The sequence below is a fragment of the Dipodomys merriami genome, unplaced genomic scaffold, assembly GCF_024711535.1.
Source record: "Dipodomys merriami isolate MVZ:Mamm:240054 unplaced genomic scaffold, mDipMer1.0.p SCAF_24, whole genome shotgun sequence".
Classification (NCBI taxonomy): domain Eukaryota; kingdom Metazoa; phylum Chordata; class Mammalia; order Rodentia; family Heteromyidae; genus Dipodomys; species Dipodomys merriami.
In genome coordinates, this window is record NW_027203826.1 from 15,065,526 (window position 1) to 15,077,739 (window position 12,214).

At 36.0% G+C, this 12,214-nt stretch overlaps 1 protein-coding gene across 1 annotated transcript; it reads right to left on the bottom strand.

Annotated features, from left to right (window-relative positions):
* Window positions 1-7,451: 7,451 nt before the first annotated feature.
* Window positions 7,452-8,393, bottom strand: LOC138835488 (olfactory receptor 14A2-like). Its single transcript, XM_070033989.1, has one exon. It carries the CDS (start codon window positions 8,391-8,393, stop codon window positions 7,452-7,454), a length of 942 nt encoding a protein of 313 aa, XP_069890090.1.
* Between the last annotated feature and the right edge of the window lie 3,821 nt (window positions 8,394-12,214).

Sequence of the window (12,214 nt, forward strand, 5' to 3'; positions counted from 1 at the left end):
TTAAAGAGTTCCATGTGTTTGTACCTCCATTGACTCCTTCAGCCCTCTACAGGGGCCCTTTGATTTTTTGCTTGTAGTCCTAATGGTACGGACTCTTCTTTCAATCCCCAATTTTGCTTCAATATTATACTTGGGTCCAGTGTTCATTTGTAGTTCATTATTATAGTTTATAGTTCTTTATTTCTGATTTTGATTCTTCCCTTTCCACGTCACTGATCTCTTCCTAGAGCCACGAATCTTAGGTGTTTCAGATTCATGGGGATGTAAGAGAATGCTACTTGTGTCATCATCTTCTTCCCTTTTTTCTTTTAGGCTCATGAGAATTTATTTCTTTAGAGTTAACATATCAGTATTTTTATTCATTATGTCTTTCCAATTATATTGTAAATTATACATATACTATTTGTATAGTATATGTAATTTATATTGGCTTTGTTTTACTCTGTTGGTTCATATTATATAAAACATTTTTTTTTTGTCGATTGTGGGGCTTGAACTCTGGGCTTGGGCGCTGTCCCTGCGCTCTTCAGATCAAGGCGAGCGCTCTACCTCTTGAGCCACAGTGCCACTTCAAAACACTTATTTTTTGAAAAAATTCTGTATTCTTCTCCATAATGGTTGTAAAATTTTTTTCAATTTTTATTTTTTATTGTGAAAATACTGTACAGAGGGGTTACAATTACATGGGCAAGATAATGAGTACATTTCTTATCAAGCATTGTAGCCTCCTCCTTTGTTGTAAAATTTTAACTTCCAACACTAGTGTATAAGAGGTTCATTTTGTTCATCCTTTTGTCAGTGTTTTCTTTTTTTCTTTTTTAAATCTTTTTGGTAAAGTCATTCTTCTTGTGTTCTTCTGTTTTCACTGTATTTGATTCTGGTGCCATCCATCTTGTATATACATTTTTCTAATTTGGAGAGGGGAAGGGAAATAACAAAATGCTGAAACAAGGATATAGGTTGATCCATTGTAACAATGAGACATACAAGACACTATGTTGAAAACTAACTTTATAACTTGAAAGGGGGTGGGGGAGGGAGGAGTTGGGAAGGTTGGGGAGAAGGGATAGTAGGAGAAAAACAAGGAGGAAGTAACAATGCTTGATAGAAAATATACTCATTACCTTACTCATGTAACTGTAACCCCTCTGGACAGTATCTCCACAATAAAAGATACTTTTGTTTATATTTTGCTTGAAGTAATTTTAACACTTTGATCTGTTTGTTGTATATAGTGTTTAACACTTCTATCTAAACATCTTTTCTTCCTTTGTTTTTTCCTTTTCTCCTTTCCTCCCTCTCCCACCCTTACTTTTTTTCCTTCACTTTCTCTTCTTCTCCTTCTTTTCCTCCTCTCTCTTTTTCTCTTTTTCTTCCTCTTTCTTATCTCACTATGTTGTACCAGGTAGCATGGAATTCAAAATAAAACCACTGTCTGGATTGTTGGCTTATAGGCATACACCACCTTGCTCAGCTTTAACCTACCAATTTATATATTCCATTAAATATGAGACTATTTTCACTACTTACAACATTTTTATTATGCTGATCATCTTAGGATGTCTTATCACTCTAACTTCAATTTTTAAGTAAAATTTACTTTCAAAGACATAATTTAAATTTATTAATTTCTCTACTTGGTTCTTTAAAAAGTTTACATACATTTGCTGAGGTATCTCATTTGTTTGCTGAGAATTTACATGCATTATCAACATTTTCTTTTCTTTCAAGATAAACGGACAATTTAAATATTTTCTCTGGTTTTTCATCTGTTTTATCTTGAGACCAGCCTTCATTGATTTTCTGCACAGCATAATGTGTTCAGCTTTCTGGTTCTTAACATAGTGGATAATTTTTAGATTGCATCTTAAATATTATAAATGCTAAATTGGGAAGACTAATTATTTTCCATTTTTATTTTCTCCAGTGAATACTATTTATACCTATTAGCATCAAATTACTCTTTTTTAAAAACATTATTGTAAAATAGTGTACAGAGGGGTTACAGTTACATGAATAAGGTAATAAGTACATTTCCTATTGAGCATTGTTACATCCTTCGTTTTTCCCCTACTATCCCTTTCCTCCCCACCTCCCCAATTCCTCCCTCTCCCCACCAAGTTGTAAAGTTTGTTTTCAACATAGTGTCTTATACATCATATATATATTTATATATATATATATGTGTGTGGGGGTGTATATATATATATATATATATATATATATATATATATATAATGGACTTCTATGCCTTCACCAGAATGAATGATATTTTGCCCCATTTGTTAGGAAATGGAAAGACTTGGAAAAAATTATATTAAGTGAAGTAAGCCAGGCTCAAATAAACATAGGTCTCATGGTTTCCCAAATGACTCTTCTTTACATTACTTTCTCCTGGTAACCAGGGCACAAGCTCCATTACTACAACTCAAAGGGTTGACTGCTCCCTCATACATTTCATCATAATTTTAACAAAAATTTCCTGCTCCTACTTTATTTTCCTGCTCCTACTTTAGAGCATCCCAGGTACTTAGCACATCACTTCTGTACACGGAGAGGGGGATGAGATGCACGCAGATCAATGGCTGTAGCTGGAAAATGTCTTTGCCAATCCCTCCTCTCTGTCATGGGGGTCTTCTGTTCCATGACCTCCAACCTACCAGAACAGAAGGGGACGAGTGTCGCTCTGGCTGCCGGCCTGGAGGTGTCTAACATGGCCATTCAAAGTCACTTCCAGAAGACTTTTCTACGTTTTTCATAAACAAATGGACACCGACAAGGGTGACTTTCTACATCTATCTTTCGTCGGCCACATCTTCCCATCTGGAATGACCGGATGAATCAAAACTCGCCTTTTGAAAGGCTGGAGGAGAGCAGCTTTTTATTTTATATCCACAGGCTTGCAAACGGCCAGATCATGGGGGCCTCTGGTGGGCACGCGTGGGGGTCGCGCTACCGTTTCTCCACCGGCATCAGACCAACCGCCCGGCCGCCAACCGTTGCACTTGCCTGTGTCACATTCCAGGACAAGACCTTTGTCCCTCGTGGGGGTGAAATCTCCACGTCTGGGAAGTTACCCCAACCTCCAGATTGGCGAGCTCCACCGTCTAGAAAGCTCGAGAGCTGCTAAGGCCTCTGGGCCTTCTCTGTCCTCCATCCCTTGAAAGCCTCTGCGATTCTCGCCTTGTTTCGCTTATGCCAGGCACCACTCAAGTTACCCCTGACTTTGGCAGCCTGGGGGTCATGGGGGGAGGGAGGGAGGAGGAGCTTCGCCTAGGCCAGGCAAGGTGGAGCCAGCACTTGGACAGGCCAACCAGTCATCGCCAAGGGCCTGTGTCTGAAGGTCAAAGCTTGTAGGCCAGTCCTGGAGTGCCCTGCCCCAACCCAGCCACCCTTCCACTTGGGGCCTCAGGGCGCTGAGTGCCCTGGGCAACAAGCTCTGCTCCTTTCCTCATTCTCAATCTGATTTTCATTTCTCTTAATATTGAGGGAAGACAACTCATTGAGGGAAAACGTTTGACATAAACTAAATAGTTATATTCATAATTTTATAGTTATTACAAGTTAAAATGATACTTTAGGTACAGTTGGTTAAACTCTGTCACCAGAAATAATTTCACCTATTTCTAATAGCATGTATCACCCATATTCTATTTGTATTGTGTAATGACCACCCAGAAGGAATATACACAAAATAATGTTTTTCCTCCCTGTGGGGGATTTTGTCATTTCTATTCATGACTGACAACCATTTCAACAGAGAATAAGTCCTCTAAGAACTTTACAGCTGTTTCTCATCTACCAACTCCCAAATAGCTCTTCTGATTATGAATTATCATTTTATACTCATATTGTAGAAGGAGTAAGAAATGGTTTAAATGGTAAATGGATATAAAGGTTATTTTGACTGATTAGGAAATTGGGAAATAGAAATATAGAGAGATGGATATAGGCACAATTTTGAAGTTATTAAAAGAAGTAAAAGCAAGTGATAATTTCCAAAGCCTATGGTCCTGACACCATAGTTTTAACCAAAACAGACAGCATGTATTTGAATCGAGTAAAGCACTTTCCATATAAGAGTATAAAATTCACACCTTTTGGGTTTTTTCAATTTCCTGGAAATAAATCAGTGGGTACACTGTGAACTGTTTTTCATTTGTTTAGTGACTAACCAAAGAAAAATTTAAGTGGAAGCTAGAGTAGGAAAATTCTAATGCATGAAGCCAGTTTTATGAGCAACTATGGAGCTCACTTTGATGAGACTCTTTCCTTGTGTCTGGATGTTCCCCTTCGAACAGTGATAGCATCTCAGGTCACCAGCTAGAATTAGTGATATTAGGTGTACCCACTATGATGCCTAAGGACAGAGGCTAAATCTGCCTCCCATGTGTATCTCATTTTATTATCCGAGGTTTCCTGAGTTTATGCTACATGTGCATTTTCTTTCACCTTCTTAGTCTAAGATACCCTGTATTTTCAATATCTTCCTCCAACATTAAAATTTTTTCACTATTTTAATTTGTCTGCAAAGACAGATATGGCTACACAAGAGAGATCATTTTTTAAAAAACAACCTTTAATTTTATTAGCTCTGATTATCTATCTTCCTTTGCTTTATCTAAGGGTTTGTCAATCTGTTAGTTCTTCTCAAAGAACCAACCTTCTGTCACAATTAAAAATATATTCCTTTAGTTTTCATTTCAAAACTTCAGTCCTTTTTTTCTTGTCTACTATATTAGGTTTGGCTTACTCTTATTTTTCTACATGCTTGAGTTACATCATTTGGAGTTTCTGATTTTTTAGGGATAACAGTTATATTTCCTCTTAACACTGATTCTGTTGTGTTCAGATGGTTTTGTTAATGTAAGCTATCATTTTAAATTGATTTTACGATTAGTTTCTTTTTTTCAGTGACTTACTGATAATTTACAATTGAAAATTTTAGTCTATTTGTTTAGATATTTCATGTAAAGTCTGTTTTTTTGGATTTGTTTTATTCCATTATGCTCTCATAAAATCCAGGAAATTATCAGTTTCATTGTATAAAGATATGATTTGTGTCCTAAGACATAATCTATTTTAGAGAATTTTACCCTGGAAAGTATTTGGGTTAAATATTCTGTGGATAATGATTAACTCCATTTCATCTATTGCATTATTTGTGAGGTTTCCTTGTTAAATTTTTGTCCCAAGTGACGTATCTGTTTGTAAGGATTCTTAGTTAAAGTAACCCACTATTTTCATGTTGGGGTCTATTTATGTACTTACTTTATGAGATTGGATCCATCCGTGTTTGGTGTATGCTTATAAATGTCAGAAGGAATGTTTCTTTGTCAGTTAAAATTGACTTTTTTCCCTTTGTAAAAAAATTTGATTTGAAGTCTACATCAAGCTATAAAGAGAGATATTCTTCCTTAATTTAGGGTTCTGTTTTCTTGAAAAGTAGTTTTTATTCTTTCATTATAACTATGTTTTTTTATTGTGGTCTGTAACATTTATGAGTTCTATGAGCTTTGACAATATAGTTATTTCCTCCACATTGGGTGATATGTACATTTCTTTTGTTTTGCATAGTGTCAGCTGTTCCCTCTTTCCCACTTGTTCCCTCCCTCCCATCGTTGCCATTGAATTGCTTAGTTCATTTTGATCAATGTCCAGTGCAGCTGATGGATCCCGCTGTTGTACATTTTTCCCTGATTCCGTCTAGTTCTGTGCCATCTTCCTGGTTTCCCTCCGGTGTGCACATATATACCATACATGTGTTCAGCAGCATGGGGTTATTTAGTAGTGATTCGACCAGATGAATGGAAGTCCTTTGTTTCTTAAGCCTTGTTAATTTTGTTGTATCATCTTACGTTTTGGACATCCACTTATCAGGGAGACCATGTGCCATTTGTCTCTTTGTACTTGGCTTACCTCGCTCAACATGATTTCTTCTAGCTCCATCCATTTCCCTGCAAATGCCATTATTTTGTCCTTTCTAATGGCTGCACAATATTCCATTGTGTATAGATACCACAATTTTTGGATCCATTCATCTGTCGTGGGGCATCTGGGTTGTTTCCATATCCTGGCTATTGTGAACAGTGCTGCAATAAGCATCGAAGTGCATGTGTTCTTGTATACTGGTTCTTGTTGTTCAGGATAGATGCCTAGAAGTGGTATGGCTGGGTCACTTGCCATTTTTATCTCTTCTGACAAGTCTCTCGCCCATTTAGTAATTGGTTTGTTAGGTTTGGGAGGGATTAGTTTCTTGAGTGCCCTGTATATACTGGATATTAACCCCCTGTCTGATATTTTGCTGGTAAATATTTTTCCCAGTTAAGTGATTGTATTTCTAGCTTGGTTGCTATAATTTTAGCTATGCAGAAACTTTTTTATTTAAAGGTAGTCCCATTGGTCGAGTCTCTCTCCAATTTGTTGTGACCCTGGGACTCTGTTCAGGAAGTTCCTTCCTGTGCTTATAAGTTCAAGTGTCTCTCCTACTCTGTCCTGCAGTAGTTTTAGAGATTCCAGTTTAATGTTAAGGTCTTTAATCCATTTTGAGTTGATGTTAGTGCATGGTGACAGGCTGGGGTCCACTTTTAGTTTTCTGCATGTGCCCACCCACATGTCATTCAGCCTTTCCAGATTGTAAAATATTGTTTCACTCATAACACTTATAGTAATGTAGTTTCCACAGAAGCTTCCGCAGAGAAGCTTTGATTTCTTTGTTTCTCAGATTGTATTTTATAAGGTTCTAAGATGGAGGCATCGTAGAGTAGAAAACAGACACTAAAAATAACTTATAATCTAAGCTTTTTATGTAATTGTCTATGCTGCTATTGTCATAATCTACTCTGTCTTAAACGTACATTACTTTCCTGTTCTCTAATTTTGAATATAGCACACAATATGTTTTAAGTCCTGGACAGATGGCAGGATTGCCTTTCAGAGGATTCTAGTCGAGAGTATGTCTTACCTCTTTTAGACCTAGAGATTATCCTTCCTCTGTTCCTTATGACAATTATCACACTTCAATGCCAGCAGTGTAAGTCCACCCTCCTAGAGAAACATCTCTCACTCTGAGCAAAGTCTTCTTATTCTATGTATTGTGACTTGTTAGATAATGAACCAATCACAATCACTTCATTCTAATTACATCTGTAAGTTTCCTTTGAATGTGAAGCAATATATTGCTAGGCTCCAAGAATTGGGAAGTGTTCTTGCATGAGAATCTTCCACATGGCCCCTGAAGTCTGAATTGTATGGACTACTCGTGACAGTCTGGTAGGTCCTGAGAATTGTTTCATAATGTTGCACATCTGAATCTCATTCTATATTTTTAAAATAAAGCATTTGTTTAAAATAACAATATACGATTTACATCACACCACAAAACCTACTCAAGTATAAGCAATGCCCACAAATACATGTCATTCAGCCTTTCCAGATAGTAAAATCTTGTTTCACTCATAACACTTATAGTGATGTAGTTTCCGCAGAAGCTTCCACAGAGAAGCTTTGATTTCTTTGTTTCTCAGACTGTAGATTATAGGGTTCAAAGATGGAGGCATCACAGAGTAGAAAACAGACACTAAAAAATCTATAAGATGTGGAGAATCAGGGACTGGCTTCAAATAGGCAGTGGCACCTGTCACCAAAAATGTGGTGACAACTATGAGATGAGGCACACAGGTGGAGAAGGCTTTGGACCGACCTGGTAATGATGGCTTTCTCAACACTGTACTGAAGATGTAAGCATATGAAATCCCAATGCCCACCAAGCAGAAAAGCCCCCATATAACTCCAATGGTCACACTAACGTCAACTGTAACATGCTTCTTAGAGCAAGAAATCTTCAGTAAAGAGGGGACATCACAGAAAAACTGTGGGACTTTTCTGGAGCCACAGAAAGGTAAAGAAAAGGTCCCAGATGAGTACAGCACTCCAAAGATACTCCCAAATATCCAAGAAGTGGCTACCATCAGCACACAAATCCCCTTATTCATGATGACATCATAGTGTAGTGGGTGACAGATGGCCACATAGCGGTCATAAGACATAGCGGTCAGTAGGAAAAGCTCAGACCCAACAAAGTGAATTACCAACAAGACCTGACACACACACCCTGGGAAAGAGATGAGGCTCCTGTGGGTCAAAGAGTTCAGAATGAGATTTGGGACTGTGACTGAAATGAGGCCCGCATCAAGGCAGGACAAATTCTTCAGGAAGAAGTACATGGGGGTGTGAAGACACCTGTCCATGGTGACAAGGATGAAGATGAGGAGATTCCCCATGAGAGCCTCTGAGTAGATGAGCAGGAACAGAAAACCATGGATGATCTGGAGCTGCTTACTGTCAGAGAATTGCATGAGAAGGAAGTTCATTTCCACTGAGTAGTTGAACATGATAGTCACTGCAAAGGAAGAAAGATCACAGCATTAGGCTGATGACATTCCTCCTCTTTAGCAGAACATTTTCATTCCTGCAATAGTCCAGGCACATGGTGTTTATAGCACTTCCATACTTTTAAAAATATATGCAACATTTTAAAAATATGAAGGTGCCATTTCTACATGTGTTAGAATAACCAATGGTGAATGTGCCAATTAGAGTATTTGAAAAATTATCTTACATTGGATTTGACATAGTTTTATGTTTCTTCATCAGGTTTCTCCTGTATCATTCGTTTATCATTAGTAAAACAACTGTATACTTAGTCCTGTATTTAACACTTACCAATAATTTTATAGAGAATAAAGTTATTTTCTTGAGCAATGTTACCCCTATCAATGTTCTCACTCACATTGATCCCTCCCTTCTCTGATCAAGTATTCATAAACTTCCTGGTATAACTATGTAAAGGTAAGCTTTAAAACTATGTAAAAATGAATGAAAAACATTTCAAAAATGATTTCATACAAATGCATTAAAATGCTAATGGCGAAAGGTAAAAAAGTTATCTCTCTCTATTCCATATGTGTGTATATATGCATATACACGTATATAGAAACATAATCATTTGAATATACCATTTTAGTGTTAATATTGGTTTTGACTGATGAAAAACTTATGAAATAGGCTGAAATTATAAATCATATTAACAGTTCCCAACAGAGTGCTTTTGTAAATGTTCTAATGTACATGCTATCTCTCTTTCATATACACATACCAATACAGATAAACCATAATACATCCAGTTTCATTAGAATAAAGATGGATGTACATATTATAAATAAACCCAGGTGCTAATAAAAGTAGCTCTAGTAAAAAGATTCTTGGTGATGGTGGGCATTGTCTCAGAGTAGACATTTATCTTTCAATATACATGAACACTTCAGTGTTTCAGAAAGTCACATGTATGAAAAATGTATTTAGGGAAAGCAGGACAATTATAGTTGCAATTGAATAAAAATATAATACATTAGATATTTTTCCATAGGCCATTTATTTTCTTTAAAAAATCCCCAAGTGACAATTTACTAATTACCTCAACTGATAGCTTTCCAACTTGTCAAATCTTCTCAGTTTCTAGGTGAGAAAACAGAGCTTCATGAGTCCTAAATTTCAAGTATGGCATACAGGTGAATATCAATAAGTTTCTCTTTTCCAACCTAAAGCACCAGGACTAGTGATTGAATCTTATCACTTATCTAAGGACTAAGCAAATTGACCCTGATTATAGTTGATTTTCCTGAAGCTGAAAACTCTCTTTTCTTTGCAAGCAGAGTGAGTAGGGATAGTCCCTGGGTCAGGCTGTTTTGAGGATGAAATCTTTACATTCCTGCAGAAGTTGATATAAATTATAACACTTATAATTATAAAAAGCTTTTATAGCATGCATTTGCTGTCAGGGAGAGTCTCTTCCATTCATACATAGAATGAACTCATCAAATTCCCCATTCATTATCTTTCCTGCTTACACAAAAGAACACGTGTTTAACATACTTGTATTTACCCTCATTCACCTTCTCTGTTGGCCTTCCCATTTCTAATAGTACATATCCCTATAGATATTTCTCCAACTGTAATGTATATGTATTAATATATATTAAATCCAAATAAGATTTAATTTTGTTTTTAGGATCTTTATGGTATCTTCAATTATATTTTCCATGGGCTTATATTTAGGAATTATTTCTACCTGGAAATTAAGGGTGGTGATATTGTAAAAAAATTCAAATAATCCTTTTCTTTTTCTTCCTGTCGTTGACAGGAAAGGAGATTGAACTCACAGTCTTCTTGCTAGGTAGTGATTTTACCACTTGAGCCACACTTTCAGCCTCCTTTATTTTACACTTCATCCTTTTTTGGAAAGGGTTTTACATTTTGTCCAAGATGCAGCTTCTTACCCATACTTCTTGCTTATTGAAGATTTCTAGTGTTTGATTCCATGCCCAGATTATTTGTTGAGATGGGGGGGGGTCTCATTTTTTCCTTGTGCTTTTCTTGAATTTACCTTTCCTGATCTTTGCCTTGAATAGCTACATTTCAACAAGGCCAACGACTGATTTTGCTTCCTCCAATGCCTTATCAGTTACAAATACTGAAAATCTTAAGAAATAAATCCACACAAGACGGTTAAAGGCAAATATGGAACCTAAATGTTGCAACCGCAATGAAATTTAATACTATCTTTCTGAAACATTAATGTTTTTTAATAGTAAGAGATTTTTTTTCATTCTTTGAGTCTAATGAAGTGAAACTCTTAGATTCTATGATTTCCAAGATACTTCTATCTCTAAAAAAAGGCTCATTGTTTCATATACATTATATTTATGGAATTTAGTTCCTATACAAAGCATTTTCTTGAGTTATTGTGTTTCAGTATTTTCAAAACCCATAGCAAATCCATTCAGAAATAGGAAAAGCATTGACATATTATGTGTGGTAAATGAAGTTAAGTCAGGTTTTAAAAAATTATCTTCATGAACATAAATAACACAAAAGTATGTCACTTTCATCTGTTTCTACTTTATTTAGTTATGAAATTATTCTATATGCAAATGGTAGGGATATTTAATGAGTTTTTCTTTTCTTTGTCAATATGATTTAATTTACCTCTGTGTTATATTAAAACAATGCACACCATCATTCCTAAAGTCACCTTGATGAGCTTTTATATATTAAAGGTAGACAAAATTTAACAATATGGCATTGAGTCTTAGGAGAACATGGGGGAAATGGAAAGGGGTTTGAAAAATTCCTAACACAAAGATTCATGTTCCAAGAAAATTGGTTATTTCATATGTCCACTGCATGAAATTATCTAGCTATACCCCATACCTATTAACTATAATCTATAAAATTAATTTAAAAATCTTGCATTAACTAAAGGAAACACTTCAAAAGACATTTAGATTTTATGTAGACCAGCTCTTTGATTGACAGTTTGTACACACAGAAAAAGGTTTTTGTTTTTTTGCATGTACTTTTTAATGCATTGATCGAGACTCCTTTTCCCACTGGCTTTTCAACCATCATATGCAGTTGTTGTATTCAGACTCACCTGTTAGGATTCAAGGTGCTAATGTTAGAGCTCTTCTACAATCCATGGCAGGAGGGGGAATATGAGCAAGTGTTATGCTGTCCCTTTTTAATTGGTGTGACATAATTTTTAGTTCATTTTGCATCACCGTTTGGGAACACAAAGGAATGAGAACAACCAGTTCTCATGGGGGCCATGATGCACGTTCTTTATGGAGCCTCATTCACTACCAAGAGTGAGTGTAGTGAGTGCATCCAGGCCTGACCTGCATGCCTGTCATCTTTGCTATTGCTGTGGGTTTTTTGTCTTTGTTTTTCTCTAGGGTCCCAGAAAGGTTCACTTGACTTCTGACTGGAGACTCATCAAAGGGTGCCCAGTACATTACTGTAATCCAATGGGACCATTTGTGTGTTCTAAATTCTGTGACAAAGTCAGAGCTCATTTGTATCTCCTAAGTGTTTTAACTACTTTAATTAAAGAATCATATGTATATTATTATACTTTCTTTTAGATTAGAATATCACCATTGTAATCTAAGAATCTCACAATATGAAGGTGTATCTATAGGTAGTTTTTTTCACTTCATATGTAAAGAAAAAATCACGAATATATGACTTTTAGTTATGAAGAAGTATAATTGAAAATTTGTCTATCATTATAAAGATCTGAAATACCTTAAATTTGATCATCATAACCACAGCTATCTAGTGCATAACTAATTCCAAGAAGTTTAGCCAGATT